Source organism: Muntiacus reevesi, chromosome 2 (genome assembly GCF_963930625.1).
Source record: "Muntiacus reevesi chromosome 2, mMunRee1.1, whole genome shotgun sequence".
In the NCBI taxonomy this organism is placed as follows: domain Eukaryota; kingdom Metazoa; phylum Chordata; class Mammalia; order Artiodactyla; family Cervidae; genus Muntiacus; species Muntiacus reevesi.
The window spans coordinates 71997113-72015897 of NC_089250.1; the positions used below are offsets into that span (position 1 = coordinate 71997113).

General features: G+C 43.5%; 1 protein-coding gene across 1 annotated transcript; it reads right to left on the bottom strand.

Moving 5' to 3' along the window:
* Positions 1-3800: 3800 nt before the first annotated feature.
* LOC136157197 (trophoblast Kunitz domain protein 1-like) lies at positions 3801-18249 on the bottom strand. The gene is made up of 8 exons (XM_065919192.1): positions 18156-18249; positions 16067-16150; positions 14864-14938; positions 13559-13633; positions 8914-9109; positions 8000-8078; positions 5937-6099; positions 3801-4036 (listed from the first exon to the last, which is right to left on the bottom strand). The coding sequence occupies exons 1-8, from the start codon at positions 18247-18249 to the stop codon at positions 3801-3803; spliced, it is 1002 nt and encodes a 333-aa protein (XP_065775264.1).
* Positions 18250-18785: the final 536 nt, after the last annotated feature.

Below are 18785 nucleotides of genomic sequence, written 5' to 3' on the forward strand. Positions count from 1 at the left end.
CATCCCTGGGATTCTCCAGGCAAGAACACTGGAGTGGGTTACCATTTCCTTCTCCATAGGGTTCCTCACTTCTTCTTTTTCTAGTTGCTTTAGTTGTAGTTAGGTTATGCATTTGATTTTCCTCTTCTTCCTTGAGGTAAGCTTGGATTGCCATGACCCTTCCCCTTAGCACTACTTTTACTGAATCCCATAGGTTTAGGGCCCTCATGTTTTCATTTTCATTCATTTCTATGGATATTTTAATTTCTTTTCTGATTTCTTTTGTGATTTGTTGGTTATTCAGAAGCATGTTTTTTATCCTCCATATGTTTGTATTTTTAATAGTTTTTTTTCCTTAGTTGATATCTAATCTTACTGCATTGTGATCAGAAAAGATGCTTGAAATATTTCAATTTTTTTAAAAAATTTACTAAGGCTAGATCTATGGCCCAGGATATGATCTGTCCTGGAGAATGTCCCATGTGCACTTGAGAAAATGGTGAAATTCATTGTTTTGGGGTGAAATAGTCCTATAGATATCAATTAGGTCTAACTGGTCCATTGTATCATTTAAAGCTTGTGTTTCCTTGTTCATTTTCTGTTTAGTTGATCTATTCATAGGTGTGCATGAGGTATTAAGGTCTCCCACTATTATTATGTTACTGTTAATTTCCCCTTTCATACTTCTTAGCATTTGCCTTACATATTGTGGTGCTTCTATGTTGGGTGCATATATATTTATAATTGTTATATCTTCTTCTTGGAATTATCCTTTGATCATTTTGTAGTTTCCTTCTTTGTCTCTTTTCATGGCCTTTATTTCAAAGTCTATTTTATCTGATAAGAGTAAGGCTACTCCTGCTCTTGGTTTGTCTCCATTTGCATGAAACAGCATTTTCCAGCCCTTCACTTTCAGTCTGTATGTGTCCCTTGTTTGGAGGTGGATCTCTTGTAGACAACATATATAGGAGTCTTGTTTTTGAATCCATTCAGCCAGTCTTTATCTTTTGGTGGGGCATTCAATCCATTTACATTTAAGGCAATTATTGATAAGTATGACCCTGTTGCCATTAACTTGGTTGTTTTGGGTTTGAGTTTATAAATGTTTTCTGTGTTTCCTGTCTAGAGAAGATCCTTTAGCATTTGTTGAAGAGCTGGTTTGTTGGTGCTGAATTCTCTCAGCTTTTGCTTGTCTGTAAAGCTTTTGATTTCTCCTTCATACTTGAATGAGATCCTTAATGGGTATAGTATACTAGGATGTAGATTTTTCTCTTTCATCATTTTAAGTATGTCCTGCCATTCCCTTCTAACCTGAAGAGTTTCTATTGAAAGATCAGCTGTTATCTTTATGGGAATCCCCTTGTGTGTTATTTGTTGTTTTTGTTTTGCTGCTTTTAATATTTGCTCTTTGTGTTTGATCTTCATTAACTTGATTAATATGTGTCTTGGGATGTTTCAGCTTGGGTGTAACCTGTTTGGGACTCTCTCAATTTGTTGGACTTGGGTGGCTATTTCCTTCCTAATTTTAGGGAAGTTTTCAACTATTATATCCTCAAGTATTTTCTCATGCTCTTTCTTTTTGTCTTCTTCTGGGACTCCTATGATTGGAATGTTGGCATGTTTAACTTTGTCCCAGAGGTCTCTAAGGTTGTCCTCATTTCTTTTAATTCATTTTTCTTTTTTCCTTTCTGCTTCTTTTATTTCCACCTTCTACATTCCACCTCACTTATCCTATCTTCTACCTCAGTTATTATAATGTTGGTTCCCTCAGAGCTGTTTTTATCTCATTTATTGCATTATTAATTATTAATTGACTCTTTTTTATTTCTTCTAGGTCTTTGTTAAACATTTCTTCCATCTTCTCAATCCTTATCTCTAGTCTATATATGTGTGTGTGTGTGTGTGTGTGTGTGTGTGTGTGTAGCTCCACTTTGTTTTCAAGATTTTGCATCATCTTTCCTATCATTATTCTGAATCCTTTTTTCAGGTAGACTCCCTGTCTCCTCCTCTTTTGTTTGGTTTGGTTATCATGTTCCTTTACCTGCTGAATATTTCTCTGTCTTCTCATTTTGTTTAGATGACTGTGTTTGGGGTGGCCTTTCTGTATGCTGGAAGTTTGTGGTTCATCTTTATTGTGGAGGTTGCTCCCTGTGGGTGGGGTTGGACGAATGCCTTGTCAAGATTTCCTAGATAGCAAGGCTTGCGTTGGTGTTCTGGTGGGTGGAGCTGGATCTCTTCTCTCTGGAGTGCAATGCAGTGTCCAGTAGTGAGCTTTGAGATATCAATGGATTTTATGTAACTTTGGGCAACCTGTATTTTAATGCGCAGGGTTATGTTTCTGCGTTTCTGGAGAATTAGCATCGTGTGAATTGTTCTGGAACATGTTGACTCTTGGGTGGAACTTGATTTCAGTGTAGATATGGAGCCTTTTGTATGAGATCTTGTCAATTAATGTTCCCTGGAGTCAGGAGTTTTCTGGGGTTCTCAAGTTTTGAATGTAAGCTTCCTGCCTCGGGCTTTTAGTCTTATTCTTACAGTAGCCTCAATACGTCTCCATCTGTACAACACAGATGATAAAACATCTAGGTTAATAGTGAAAAAATTCTCCACAGTGAGGGACACCCAGAGAGGTTCACAGAGTTACATGGAGAAGAGAGAAGGGAGCAGGGAGAGAGAGTTGAGCAGAAGGACAAGAGAGGGACTCAAAAGGGGAGAGACCAATCTAGCCAGTAATCAGTTCTTCAAGTGTTCTCCACAGCCTACAGCACCTAGAGAGATTCACAGAGTTCAGTAGAGAAGAGAAGGGGGAGGGAGGAGATAGAGGTGACCTGGGGGATAAACGGGAGAGTCAAAAGGGGAGAGAGCAATCAAGCCAGGAATCGCACCCCTAAGTAAAAATGGGTACTGAAGATTAGATTCTTAGCAGTAGAAAATTGATAACAAATACCAAAAAGTAGAGATTAAAAATCTAGAGTAGAGGTTAGACTCTCAAAAATGCAGTATTAAAAATACAAAACAAAATAAAAAATACCAAAAAAAATCAATCACAAAAATTATAAAATATATATATATATATGAAATTTGCTTTAAAAATAGGGTCTTTTTTTTGCAAGGTAGTAGGACATGAATTTGAGTAAACTCCGGGAGTTTGTGATGGACAGGGAGGCCTGGCATGCTGTGATTCATGGGGTCACAAAGAGTCAGACATGACTGAGTGACTGAACTGAACAGAACTGAACTGAGTAGGCTATAAAAGGGAAAATTAAAGGAGTAACAAAATACTTAAAAATAAAAATTCTTTTTTAAATTAAAAAATGATCATAGTAAAAATTAATCTAGGAATTTCTCTGGAGCTGTACAGAGCAGTGTGGGGTCAGTTCAATTTCAGATAGTTCTCTGTTCCAGCTTATATTTCTTCTCAAGGTCTATACACCCTTTCCAGTGCTTAGTTAATGCTAACTGCAGAGTTTTAATCTGTTGCACCTGTCACTTCCAAAATGGTTCCCTCTTCTTTGTTTATTTCGGCTTCCTCTGTTTGCAAGTCTCTTCAGTGTCTAATTTCTGCCCTGACACAAGGGCAAAGGTGGTCACTATTTAGGCTCACTTGTTCAGTTGTGCAGTGGGGAGGGAAGAACACTGCAGACAAATATCACTGGTGTGTATGGGGAGTGCTCAGTGTATGGACCACACTGGGTTTGCCCCAGTTAACGGCACATGTGCTTTCCCAGTTTACACTGCTCAGGCTCCAGGTTGTTCTGCAGGGGAACTGTCCAAAGTGGGCCCTGGGTTTTGTGCACTTCCCAGGGCTAAGCTGCTCAGGTTCAGGTTCTCAGGTACTCCACAGAGGCACAGACTCGGTTGGGTATGCGTTTTATGCCCTTCCCAGGTCCGAGGAGCTCAGGCGACCAGGTGCTTGGTGAGCGCACTGTCCCAGGTGGGTTGTGCGTCTTAATCACCTCCCCAGTCCAGTCTCTTGATTTCCCAGATGCACTGCAAAGCAGCATCTCAGGTGTGCCCTGGGTCTCCTCTGGGGAGCTGATATCTGGCTGCGACCCTCCTGGCAGACGTCAATGGTCCAAGATCCCAGGAAGGCTTGGTTAGCAACTGGGAGCCTGCTCACAGTTAGGTGGAGGATGCCATCTCTGGGGCCGAGATTACCCCTTTCCTTCTGACTCTGGCTATTGCCCGCCTGCCTCTCTTCCTCTGGCAGGGGGATGGGATGGTCCATTCCCGGTTAGCTCTCCTTTAGTATTCGCTCAATCTTTGTTCTGTGAGTGGGCCAGGCTGCGCCTTAGGTTAGCGCTTTTCACGGGAAATTTCTCTCTCTCTCTCTTTTTTTCTCTTTCTCTGGCTATCCCAAAGTTTTGGTTGGGATCACAGTAGCCCCCTCATATTGTCCTCAGGCCATTCAGGCCCGGTCTTTAGCCTAAGCATGCAACTTGCACCTCTCTGCTCAGCCCCCGCTCGCTGGTGGCAGATGCAAGCATCTGGGTTACTTCTCCCCTGGGACTTGCCGTTAGCCCGTATTCTGTGTGCGTGTGTGTTTCTCCTTCCAGTTATGTTGTCCTCTGAAATTACAAAACTCCCCCACAGACCCTCTGGTGAGAGGGTTTCCTGGTGTTTGGAAACTTCACCTCCTGCACGACTCCCTCCCCGGGATGGGTCTTCATACCTAACACTTTTGTCTCTCTTTTTGTCTCTTATATTTTGTCCAACCTCCTTTTGAAGACAGTGGACTGCCTTTCTGGGTTCCTGGTGTCCTCTGCCAGCAATCAAAAGTTGTTTTGCGGAAGTTGCTCAGCAGTAAAATGAACTTTTGATGAATTTGTGTGGGAGAAAGTCGTTCCGATTCCTATCCCTCTGCCATCTTAGGACTGCCACACCCCCCGAGGTGAGGGGTTTTGAGTACTCTGCTCAACATAATATAGTCCCCAGTGTCTGAGGCCCAGACACAAATGGTAGAAAAGAGAGAATCTGAGTTTGTCCCAGACACCAAATATGTGGGATCTCTGCCAACAGGAACCAGTTCCCCAACACTGACTGGGCATCCAGAAGTCAATTCACTTCTGATGGTAAAACCTCAGAGGTGACCCTGAACCCACAGGGTGAAGGCTCAATCTCTGAGAACTGCCCACAATTCAAGAGTTGATCTTGAGCCCTGGGGTCACGTACACTTGTAAACAATTGGCTATAATTTCTGACATCCTTTGACTCACCTCCCATGTTGAACATCAGAACCACTCACTGAATTCAGATAAGTCCTTTACATACTATTGCCAGTCATTATCAATGATAAAACTCAGGGACAGCAAAATGGAGGAGAAGCATAAGGCAAAGAGGGAGTAGGAAATGTCGAGTCTCCATGCCATCTCAGGACATGCCTCCCTTACAAACCCTTAATGTTATCACATCCCTTGAAGCTCTCTGATTCTAGTGTTGGTGGGTTTCAATTGAGGGTTGGATGGAGGCAAATTGATGGAATCTTTGGCCATTGTTAATGGAACTCAGTACCAGTACTCATTCCTCTCCCCAGAGTAATTGGGGATGATCACTTAACCCTCTAATCATCTGTTGGCATGTTCTGAATCCAGGTGCACACGGACACTATCTAAGACCTCATCCTCCACTGATCTCATTACTTAGAGCAGGACAATAAAATCCAAGAGTTTTAGGAGGCCTAGGGCATGAACTGGGGCAAATATCAAAAATGGATCTCCTTAATATTCTAAAGTGGTTTTTAGGGACAGGGTAGAGTCTAGCAATATACAGTGTCAGAGATGAAGTTCATGATTCTGTAAAATGAGGTGGGAGATTTTTATTAAAAGCAGAACACATAATGACACTTTTTGAGAGTCAAGAAATGTCCCTGGAGTTCAACTGCTCACTTTCCAGAAGAAATCCAAAGAGGGCTGGCAGCATCCACCACATGCCTCTTCCTGCCTCTTCCATGGACTCACCTCCTTTCCCTCCAGTCTGTAGAGAACAGGTGAGCTGGGACTTACTCTGAGCCTGGCTGTTTGTTTCATCTCCAGGGATGGTGCCCAGCATGGTGCCAAGGAGAATGAGCAGGGCTGCAGAGGAGCAGTGTCTGTTCATGTTTGTGACCTTGCAGAAGGATGTCTATGGAAAGACAGATGCTGAGAGATCAGTTTATATCCCAGCAGATGGGTAAGAACAGGTGAGAAGGAGGGGAGTGAGGAAATGGAGGATTTGGGGTCAGTCATGTACAACAAACATGTAATCTCCCCAGCTTCCATTGTCCTGCTTCTGCCTGTGTGTGCATGTCTGCTGAGTCACTCAGTCTGCTCTGACTCTGAGATTCCCATGGACTATAGTCCACCAAGCTCCTATGTCCTGTTTCTGTCTGGTGGGGTCAAATGCCAAGTACCCTGATTTTCAAACTTGACTCTGTGGTCTCGTGAAAACAGAATGTGACTCTACGGGTGGAATTTTGTGCAATGTGGTTACACAAGGAGCATCCCAGCACCTAGACCAGCGCATGGCATTGGTTGGTCAGTGAGTGGATGAGAGCAGATCAAAGGACGAGTAAGTAAACAGTAGTGTGTTCATTTAGGTCCTTCTTTACAGACTCATGCAGGTGTCATCACACTTGGGTGTCAATGCCCCCTCTCTTACATTAACCCCACCTACTTCAGAAGATAGATATAACACAGATAAGCTACCAGAAATCATTGTGGCAGCCTCTCTACTGGACAGACCCCAGCTCTTTACATGGCAATGGCCCAGGCAGATGTTGAGCTTGTGGAAGAGCATCTCCATCTGGGGCACAAACCCTGATATTCTGGGTAGAAAAAAAGTAAGGGGAATGGGCAAAAGGGAGGAAGAGACAAGCAACGTCTCCAGAGCTGACCACACACTGCCCCTCACCTGGTTTCACCAACAGAAGAGCTGCCTCCCTGAGTGGATCTCAGGCACTGGAGTGGATCTCAGGGAACTTGGAAGATCACTGCAACACTACTCCACCATGACTGTGGACTCTGCACCAGTGGTTCTTAGGACAGAGGACCTGGTTCAAGTCCCAGTTCTTTCTTTTGCTAAGTCTGTGATCTGGGGCCTTATTTTATAACTAAAGTAAGCAAAGCTCAGAGATGTTGAGAATTTGCCAAAGATTTCAAGGAAGGGAGTAAGAGCACCAGCACCCTGTGTGTTCTTGTTCATTTAAATACACTACTTGCTGAGGTCCCCAAGTCACACTTCACTGATCTGAATTGAAACAGATACTCTCTGTTCTCCAGGTGCCTCCATCCTAAATCTTTCCAGAAGCAGAGCAGAAAAATATCATCAAAGTCCCTTTACTTGGGAGAGTGGGGACCTGCCATGTTAGAAAATGAATACAGCAGATAAGTGCCATCTCTATGTTGCCGTTCTCTTCCTTGAAGGATTTTTAGCATGATTAATAGAATAATGTAGGCAAAACACTTACACAGAGCCTGGGATACTAAATGGCAATTGCCCTTCTTTAATGAAAGTAAGAAGCCCCCTCCCCACCTGTGACTTCAGGGAATCGGATTCCTTAGAAAAGTGGCAACTGAGCCTCATACCCATTCTCCTTCTGAGAGTACAGGAGGAAAACTTGCCCCCAAATTTGACTTAACTTAGAAGAAAAGAATGAAAGCTCATGTGCAGATGTCTGTCTAACAGGGTTCTCTGTAGCTTAGGGTGGCTATTAAGTGGTCAATTATACTATAATGGGTTGCTTCCTATACCCGTAAGAGCAGTCTCTGGACAGTGAAACAGGAAGTGTCCACTGTCTGCAGAAGAGTGAGAAGTACCAAAATTCCCATGGGCCCAATTGGTTATGGTTTGTAGTTTCAAGCAACAGACTCCACTCTAGTCAGGTTAACTTATAATATGCATTTATTGAAACAAACTATTGAATTATTTATTTAAAATTCATTATTATTGAAATATAAGCCACAGTGTTTGATGTTCTGGAAAGGAAAATTCCAACATCATTGTGAGGTCACGGAGCTTCTTTATCGCAAACTTTTCTCATTACTGATTCTGAGAACTGGATGCAAGAAATTCTACATTCAACACCCACAAAGAAAGCAATGATGGTGGGGAGGGGGATGAAGCTGAGAATGCAGTGAGGATATGAGTTAAGACAAAATCCTGCATCAAACTGTAGGCTCTATAATAACTCTGGTCATGAGGAATGTGCTACTACATTCCCTTATTTCTTCCTCAAATACTTAGGAACTGTCTACTTGGTGCGAGGAACTGAGCTAAATGCTAGGAATAAAGGGAAGACATTCTCATGGTGCTGAGAGCCAGCTAGATGAGACAGAATTAGACATGTTGACCAATAGAGGACAGGAAATAGATAGGTTCTGCTGAGGAGGATAGGGGAGAGAAGGACTGGGAGAGACTGAACAGTTTCAGAAGTAGCCATGGCCCAGCCCTGCAGGGGTCCTTCTCAGACGTCACATTTTCTGGGAACCACTCTTCACATGTCCTCTGCAAAAAGAAAGGAACTTGTTGAGTGCCATCATTGTATCCCCAGACGTGGACACCCATCATCTTAGCAGAGTCTAGATTTTACAAAAAGTATGAAAGCGTATTCCTCATGACCTGAATGCCCAACCAGAAGGAAGTGAGTTTTCCATGCCAAGGCCAGGCGCTCAGGAGCCCTGCAGACCTGCCCTGGAGAGTGGTTGATTCAGTATTCCTGTCTAAGATGGAGGAGCATGTGATCAGGCTCAGATTGTCATAAAAAGCATCTCGCTTTGACCTGCCAAGCTGACCCCTGGAGAACTTGCTCAGTGTGTGGTTTCACAGGACACTGCCCCCTCTTCTCCCGGGAAGCATTAAGGAGGAGACACTGTGCAGGTGTGACTGGTGAGTGGCCCCCTGAGCTCCACCTCCTTCCCTAGTCCGTCCCCTCCCCCTGTGCGCTGCCCCCCGTCTTACCACAGGGACACTGTCACTGGACAGCAGGTCACTGTGCAGTCCGATAGCGTCTGGAAGTTGTTCTTGTTCCCTCCGCAGCCGCCATACACAAACGGCTCGCAGTACCCGGTCTTGGCATTGTAGAAGTACCGGGTCATCCGGTCCTTGCAGGGACCCTTTAACTCAGGCTCCAGGCAGAATTCAGGCTTAGAAGCTGCTGGGAAAGGAGGGGCAATGGCTCAGTTATGAGGACGGACATCACAGTTCGTACAAGGACAACAGCTAGAACTGCCAGTTTGTTTGCAATAGAGAATGCTAGGTTTTGGAGGATGGTCAGATGGAAAAGGTCATTTGAAAACCTTCTTTCTGGAACAGAATTGCTAGAGGTGACATGATATATTAATTATGTTCAATTATATATCTCCTCATGAAATATTTTAACAAAAAATGGTATAAGACTTTTGCTTAACCTCAGAAACTTCTAAGGGACTTCCCTGGTGGGCCACTGGTTAAGAATTCACCTTCGAGTGCAGGAGTCCAGGGTTCAATCCCTTTGTAAGAGAACTGAAGTCCCACATCCTTCGGGACATCTAAGTCAGCAGGCCACAGCTGTTGAATTTGTGCCCTGCAGCTAACACCAAAAGCACCAAATAAATGCTCAAAAAAAGAAATACACAACTCTATAGCAACGAAACAGTTAGAACTGGACATGGAAAAACAGCCTGGTTCCAAATAGGAAAAGGAGTACGTCAAGGCTGTATATGGTCATCCTGCTTATTTAACCTAATACAGAGTACATCATGAGAAATGCTGTGCTGGATGAAGCACAAGCTGGAATCAAGATTGCTGGGAGAATATCAATAACCTCAGAAATGCAGATGATACCACCCTTATGGCAGAAAGTGAAGAAGAAATAAAAAACCCCTTGATGAAAGTGAAAGAGGAGAGTGAAAAAGTTGGCTTAAAGCTCAACATTCAGAAAACTAAGATCATGACATCCGGTCCCATCACTTCATGGCAAAAAGATGGGGAAACAGTGGAAGACTTTAGTTTGGGGGAGTCCAAAATCACTGCAGATGGTGATTGCAGCCATGAAACAAAAAGACAGTTGCTCCTTGGAAGGAAAGTTATGACCAACCTAGACAGCATATTAAAAAGCAGAGACATTATTTTGCCAGCAAAGGTCTATCTCATCAAGGCTATGGTTTTTCCAGTAGTCATGTATGGATGTGAGAGTTGGACTGTAAAGAAAGTTGAGCGCCAAAGAATTGATGCTTTTGAACTGTGGTGTTGGAGAAGACTCTTGAGAGTCCCTTGGATAGCAAGGGGATCCAATCAGTCCATCCTAAAGGAACTCAGTCCTGAATATTCATCAGAAGGACAGATTTTGAAGCTGAAACTCCAATACTTTAGCCACCTCATGTGAAAAGCTGATTCATTTGAAAAGACCCTGATGCTGGAAAAGATTGAAGGCAGAAGGAGAAGGGGACAACAGAGGATGAGGTGGTTGGATGGCATCACCAACCAACACAACATAAGTTTGTGTGGACTCTGGGAGCTGGGGATGGACAAGGAGGCCTGGCGTGCTGCAGTCCATGGAGTGCAAAGAGTCGGACACAACTGAGTGACTGAACTGATGGCAACAAAAAGAGGTCACTGGTAAAAATCATTCCTTATATGTCAATAATTACTGTGTCTGGGTACCTGGGTTTTATAATACTGTTCTCTGCACCTTTGTATATGGTAAAAACATTCCACCATGAATAAAAAAATGTGAAGGAACCATGCCATAATGAAAAAGGGCATGTAGAATACATACCAGTCTGTTTACTTCTGATCCATCAGGAGGCTGAATAAATTGAATGTTAAACTATCAATATGTTGATACTGTGATTATAAGAAGAAATATATGTGGTTTTTCTTTTTCATCCTTTTCCTGACACAGAGTTGCTAAAATTCTTGATGTTTCTCTTGTGATGAGAACAATTAAAGTGTCTTCTGGTATGTAAAGACAGTGATCTTGGAAAGACCCTCACAAACCAGAATGGGCTCTTATTGCACAGGAAAGGACTGTCTACAGGGTGGTGGGCACTTTCATTCCCACCCTCCACCGTGGTCTTCTATCTACCATCCCTTTGCTTTCCCTCAACCTCTGGGAGGATAATGGAGCTGTCTGTTGAACAGTCTCCCATGGCAAATGATTTAATGCATCATGACTAGGTAATTAAGCCTCCATAGAAACTTCAACAGAGCAAGACATTCATTTTATTAGAGAGACCTGGGATCCACCCAGGGAAAAACATAGGTCGCACTCCATGTGGACCACGGCAGCAGCCTGCTCGCTGGGCACTGGGCCTCTGTCTCTGCTCTATGCCCCCTAGAGGACACTCTGTACACTGCAGCCTCAGAGATCCTGTTGCTGAGCCCTATCCCATTGCTCCTAAGACCACCTCCTCAGTGACTCCCCTTTTCTCTGAGAATCAAACTCTGATTCTCATAAAGGCCCACAAGGCTCCTCATGACCTGCCCCCATGACATCTCTGCCTCATCCCCTTCCACTCCCCTCTCCTCCACTCACTCAGCTGCAGCCACCCTAGACCTAGCTGCTGCTCAAACAGACCGGGCATGTTATTTCTGCAGCCACTGCTCAATGCCTCCTTATCACAAGTTTCCCTGAAACTGTGGAGTTAAGGCACAGCATCCTTTTTAAGCACTATTCCCTACGTTCTAAAAACTTATAACCTACCATAGGATATCTCCTCTTTGCTATTATTTGTCTCTCTACTACAAGACAAGCTATATTGTCATATTTTTTCACAGCTGTTTCTCCACCCCAAGAACAATGTGTTGTAGGGACATAATAACTCCCATTTTCATTCTCTCCACAGGTGCACAGTCATCAAATAGAATGGATATAATTGATTTCCTTTTAGTAAAAAAAAAATCACCTTAATGATGGGACACATCTACATAATGGCCAATGTCCCCCTAACATTCAGTCTCCTTACAGGATAGTAAAATGGTCTGTATGTGTTATCATTAACCTGAAAATCTGTCTGAAACAAAATATCTGTGCACTTTTATGGAGGTTTTCAATAAATAGCCATATTGACTGAGTTAGTGGCCATTGCTGATTGATCTCAATCTCAGTCTTCCCTCCTCCCTAGAGGTGCTGGCAAGAAAGTGGTGAAATTTCCAACCTCTAAATGGATGTTTGAGTTTTTTGGAGGATGAGCCCAGACCTGAAGATTTCCTAGGTTGATTTCCCTGAGTGGTCTTGTGACTTCACAAAGAAAGGAAATTCCGAGAGTTTCAGGAGGCCTGGGCAATGAAGCAGGACAAGGATCAAATATGGATCAAATGTATGAATAATAAAATAAAAGTCAAAAGAGGACAAGTGAAGGACCTGGAGACTTTACTCACACTGTCTCAGCCTCGATCCCATGAGACAGGGACTGTGTGTGTTGTGTTCCTGCCGTTGCTCTGCTCAGTGATCCTATGTCTTTCTACTTATTTTAATAATAGAGGAATAATCACTACTTGACATATCAATATTTTTTCTTGACCAAAAGAGATGAAGATCATATTCTTCATGTTATCACACTGGTGGGAAATGGACAAAATTGGTCATGAAATGTGAATAGATTATTTACATTCGTGACTGATAATCAAAGAATGCTTGTATATTTTTCCCCCTAGTCAGATGAAGAAATCGCAGATGACTCACCAGAGGACACAGAGCATAGGATAGGGGTGGTAGAGTCAGGACAAGATACTATCACGTCATAACCCATCTGATACAATACCTGACTCTACCAGGAATTCTGAAAATACCGTTTATTTGTAAGGGTTTCTGGATGCAGTGTCCTACTTTCATTACTTCCCTATCTGCAAACCGCCCCTAAGCTCCCAAATCACAGCAGAGAGTGAGTTTGGGTTTCCCTTGGCACCAAATATGTGGTGTCTCTACCAACATCAACCAATTCCCCAAACCGCTCCCTGCGTGTCCCCCAGTCACTTGACATCTGTGCATTTAGCACAGATCCCGCCCACTGAGGGATCACAACCGTCCTCAGTTTAGTACCAACCATGTGGTCCAAAGCTACTTATGCTTGCGATCAAATGGCTAAAATTAGGATTTTCCATGACCATATCTCCATGTTCAATAGCTGAATGGAACTGGCAACCAAACTTAGGAAAACCCTTACTGACTGTTCTCAGATTAATAGACCTGAAAATTCAGAGTGAAGTGGAGGAGGTGCGTTCGATGAAGGGGACTGTAGGTTGGCAGAGTCTCCATGCCCTAGGGAGCATAGCACTCTCACATCGTGGATTTGTATTCACCACCCAAAAACTCTCTGAATCCCAATGTTTATGCAGGTTTGAGGTTTCAAAGCAAAGAAGAACTAAAGAGCCTCTTGATGAAAGTGAAAGAGGAGAGTGAAAAAGTCAGCTCTGGGATATGTTGATGGACAGGGAGTCCTGGCGTGCTGCAGTCCATGGGGTCGCAAAGAGTCAGACACGACTGAGTGACTGAACTGAGCTGACTGAACTGAAGTTTCAAGAAACAGGCTTATTGATTGAATCTTTGGCCATTGGTGATCGATCTCAATCTCAGTGACCTTCCCTCTCACCAGAGGTGCAGAAAATACAAAACCTTTCTTACCATGTTTGAGTATTTGTGTTGGGAAATCCTCGACTGTATGGTTCTCGAGCTGCATTCCAGAAATCATCACCTGACCTACAAAGGAGAGTAAATTGCAAGAGTTTCAGGAAGCCTGGTCCATGAAACAGGGAAAGGATCAAAAACGGACAAGAAAATGACAGTCAAAAAGGACAAGGCAAGGAGCCTGGAGACTTCAGTAACATTGTCTCAGGCTTGGTCCCACAGTCTACCACACAGGGGCTGTGTTTCCTGCTTTCCCTGCAGTTCTCCAGAGTGGCTCTGCATCTTTCAGTTAGTTTTCATAATAGAAAAATAATCATAATTTGATAAAGAAATAGTTTTAATTGTCAAAACAAGTAGGTATAGAGTTTTTTTCAGACTAACACATCATGGTGGAAAATGGACAAATCTGGTTATGAAATGGGAATAAGATGTTTATATTCATGACTCATCATCATTCAAAGAACTCATGTAAGAAATTTCCCCTGTTCAGATGAGGAAGCTACAAATGACTTGTCCCACAACACAAGCATTTGAGTAATGGGATCAGGACAAGATACTGTCATATCACAACCCATTGATATACTACTGATTCTGCTAGGAGCTTGAAAATACAGATAAATGATGAGAGTTTCTGGGTGCAGTGTCCTACTTTCACTACTCACCTCCCCAAGCTCCATGTAAGCCCTCAAATCATAAGGCAAGGTGAGCCTGGAGTTTTTCCTGACTGCAAAGATATGGTTTCTGCACCAATCACATCCAATTCCCGATACCCAGTGGGCGCCCCACTGTCTATTGACTTCTGATACCTTATCTGTGGAGTCAGTGCCCATGCCACAGGTTGAGGTATCAAGACTCTCCTGACTTCTCAAGACTCTCTCCAGCAAGGTGGTTCACATACTTCTGACCAAGTAACTAAAAGTGGGTGTTTCCATGACCCCACCTCCATACTCAATAACTCAATCAAACCACCGACTGAACTCAGGAAAACGTGTACTTACTATCCTCAGATTAATATACAGGAGAAAACTCAGAAACAGTGAAATGGAAGAGACATGGAGGGCAAAGAAAGAGTGGAGGTGTGGGGAGTATTCATGCCCTAGCGAGCAAAACACCCTCACATCATCACCACTGGTTCCCACCCATGAGCTCTCTGAATGCCAAAATTTATGGAGTTTCATTTTTATTTTTTTAATTTTTATTGAACTTTCCATCAACAGGGATACTGATTGTATCATTGGGCAGCAACGACTGATCTCAACTTCAGTGCCCTCCCTTCTCACTACAGGTGAAGAAGGTTCAAACCTTTAAATCCATGACTGATTTTGTCAGCCAATCCTTTTAGTATACCGGATCCCAGTCCATGAATAATCTTGGTACCTAAGAAAGACAAAAATTCCACAATTTTAAGCAGTCTTAGACCATGAATCAGGACAAGGATCAAATATGGATAATAAAATGATAGTCACAAGTGAATGAGGGAAAAGGCCTGGACACTGCTCATTTTCCCAGGTCATTCTGATAAATTTTTATAAGAGAGGAATGATCAATATTTGACATAAATGTTCTTTCTGACCCAAGCAAATAGGTAGAGAAATTATTTCAAATGAACATATCCACAGGAAAATCACCAAGATTTGCCATGAATGTGAATAAACTCTCTATATTTATGACCAGTAATATGTTCAAAGAATCCATGTAGCAGGTGTCTGTTGTTCAGATGAGGAAGCTGTAGACGACTTGCCCCAGGACACACAGCATGCGGGTGGCAGTGTCAGGACAAGATAAGGTCAGGCCACAACCCATTTGATATACTATCCTATTCTGCCAGGAACTCTGAAAATACCGATAACTCTGAGAGCTTCTGGGTTCATTGTCCCACTTTCATTACTCCCCTGTCCCCAGACCTAACCAAAGCTCCCAAAGCACAGGGAGAGTGACTGTGGGTTTCCATGACACCAAATACATGGTGTCTACAGCAACAACATCCAATTCCCCAAACACCCACTGGGTGTCTGCAAGTCAATTTTATTCCGATACAAAATCCAGAGAGTTAGTCCAGATTCTGCATGTTGAGGGCTCAAAATTGTCCTCAATCCTGGTGACAGTGAAGTGGTTGTGATTTGACAAAGCAGTGAAAGCATGAAAATAGGATTACCCTACTCCATGTTCAATAACTCACTAAAGCTGATGACCAATTTCAGGAAGACCACTCACATAGGGATCTCACATTATTATTAAGAATAAATATAAGCACAGTAAAATGAGTGAGACACGCAGGGCAAAGTGGAAGTGGAGTTGTGAGGAGCCTCTATGTCCTAGAGAACCCTGGACCCTCACATCACTCTCATGTGATACCACACCAAAATGGTGTGGTATGAATGCCCATATTTATGGATTTTCATTGAGTTTTCACTAAACAGGCATATTGACTGAATCCTTGGCCAATGGTGATTGTTCTCAATCCCAGTGCCCTCCCCTCTCCCCAGAGGTGGAAAAAGTTCAAACCTTTAACCAAACCGCCGATGACATTTCTAATCACGTCTATTATTGAACGCTTCTCAGGTGCCCTTCTATGGTTTGTCTCCAGACCTATGAAAGACAGTAGTTTCCAGAAGTTTCAGGAGGCTGGGCTCATGCAACAGGGCAAGGATAAAATATGCATAATAAAGTAATAGTCAACAGTGGACAAGGAAGGGGACAAATGTGGGTAATAAAATAGTAGCCAAAAGAAGACAAGGAAAGGGCCTGGAGACTTTACTAATATTGTATCAGCCTTGGTCCCAGGGGCAAACCCACACTGGGCTCTGTGTGTTTCTTATTTTCTCTGCAGTGGCTCTGCACACTCATCCCAGGTTTTTCTGGTTATATTTCATAACAGAGGAATAATTGTTATTTGACACCTAAATATTGCTTCTCACCCAAAGCAAGTAGGTAGAGAAATCATTTTCAGATTAACACATCTTGGTGTAAAATGCACAAAATTCACCATGAAATGTGATTCAACTCTTTATATTCATGACTGGTTTCTGTTCAAAAACCCATGTAAAATGTATCCCCCTGTTCCAATGAGAAAATTGCTGATGACTTGCCCGAGGACATGACATGTAGGTATCTGGGTCAGGACAAGACACTGTCACATTACAACCCATTTGATACACTACCTCATTCTGCCAGGAACTCTGAAAATACGGATAACTGAGAACAGTTTCTGTGTGCAAGGTCCTACTTTCATGAATCCCCCCTTTTGGAGCATCACCTGAGCCCCTGAATCACAGGGGAGAGTGAGTCTGAGTTTTACAAAGATGTGGTCCTTTAAGAGCAACCGAGTCCCCAGACACCCACTGGGTGTCAAGCAAGTCAATTAACTTCTGATTAGAAATCTGTGGAGTTAGTGCAGATTCTGCAGGTTGAGAACTCAAGACCGTCCTCAATTCAGCTGCCAGCCCTGAGGTCCCGAGTCGCTCAAAGTTATGATCTAATGGCAAAAATAAGGATGTTCATGACCCACCTTCAAAATCAACAGCTCAATACAATTGGTGGCTGAACTTAGGAAAAACACTTGCTTACACTTCCCAGATAACTATACAAAATGTTACTCAAGGCAGTAAAATGGAAGAGATGTGTATGCAACGTGGGAGGGAGGTGTGCCCAGCCTCTGTGCCCTAGTGAGCACATCACCCTCACATCAGCTTCCTGTTTTCAAAAACACACAAGCTCTCTGAGCCCAGTTTAATGTATTTCTTCCTAGGGTTCACTAAACAGCCATAGTGGTTGGATCATCAGCCACGGGTGATTGAGCTTACTCTCAGGTCCCTCCCCTCTCCACAGAGGTGCTGGAATGAGACATGGGGAAAACTAGAACCGTGAAATGGATTTTTGAAGTTTCTTGGAGACCAGCCCCATCCTGAAGGTAGCTTGAGTCTCCTCTTGTGACTCATCTTATAACCTATAAAGTCAGTAAATCCCAACTTTTAGGAGGCCTGGGCTATTAACCAAAACAAAGATCAAATATGCAGCTTTTTATTACTGCACAACAGCAAGATTCATGGGCAAGGCAGGGATCATGAATAGAGTCTCAGAAATGGACCCTGATCTAGTAGGGTTAGGTGGGATAGATATATATTTAATATAAAATTTTAATACATATCATCATGAGCATCATGATGTCAGTAGAGTTAAAAGTTTCCAACGTAAGACTTCCCTGGTGGTCCAGTAGATAAGAATCCAAATACTCATGTGGGAGACATGGACTTGATCCTGGTTGGGAAGATTCCACGTGCCTTGGGGTAACTAAGCAGGTGATCTGCAATTACTGAGCCCAGAGGACTAGAGTCCCTCCTCAGCAAGAAGAGAAGTCACCCCAACAAGAAGCCCACACACCACAACCAAAGAGTAGCCCTGGTAACTGGGAAATATCCTTGCATAGTCAAGAAGACCAATGCTGCCAAAACTGAACAAACAAACATCCTGCCCAATGTGACAGGAGAAATCCAGAGAAGACTGGTAGCAGTGTGGTCACAACTGGCCCCCAGCCCTTCCATGGACTTCCATCATTTCCCTCCAGTCTGTACAGGAGACATGAGTGCAGACCTACCTTGGTCCTGGGTATGGTGTTCATACACCGGGGTGCTGTCCACCAGGATAACCAGGATGAAGAGAAGGGCTGTGGAGAGACAGAGCCGGTTCATCTTCGTGGCCTTGCAGGAGGGCTCCTGAAGATGCTGGGGATGGACAGACTGAGCTTTTAATATCCTGGCTGAGGGGTGGGATCAGAGGATGAGGAAGGGAGTGAGGCATGGGAGGAGCTGGGTCAGTCCTGTTTATTGCGAAATCTCCCTCCTAACCATGCCTTCTGTCTGCAGGGGCCAAGTCTGAGAACAGAAGTTATCAGGCTTGATTATGCCTGTGGGTCTAATGTAAGCACAGATCATGATCAGACAGATGGAGTTTGTCCAATATGGACATTCAGAGACATCTGAGCACCTGGAGCAGTGCGTGGCACATGATATACGGCCAATGAGGGGATGAGAGTGGATCAAAGGACATAGAGGTGAATAGCAGTGTGTTAGCCCAGGTCCTCCTTTTCAGCCTTGTGCTATTTTCATCACATCTGGGCCTCAATGCCCTGACCCCCCTCACCTACCTCAGATAACAGGGGTGACACAGGACAGCTTCCTGCAACCATTGCCACAGCTTCTCCACTGGATGGACACTTGCTCTTTTT

Bases quoted from the DNA above. Each gene is read 5' to 3' on its own strand.
- LOC136157197 (XM_065919192.1), bottom strand. From the start codon at position 18,249: ATGAACCGGCTCTGTCTCTCCACAGCCCTTCTCTTCATCCTGGTTATC. The intron at 13,634-14,863 runs GTTTGAACCTTC...TCTCCTTTGTAG, and splicing joins AATCAGTCATGGATTTAAAG to GTCAGGTGATGATTTCTGGA. The intron at 4,037-5,936 runs GTGAGTCCATGG...GACGTCTGCCAG, and splicing joins ACAGACTGGAGGGAAAGGAG to GAGGGTCGCAGCCAGATATC.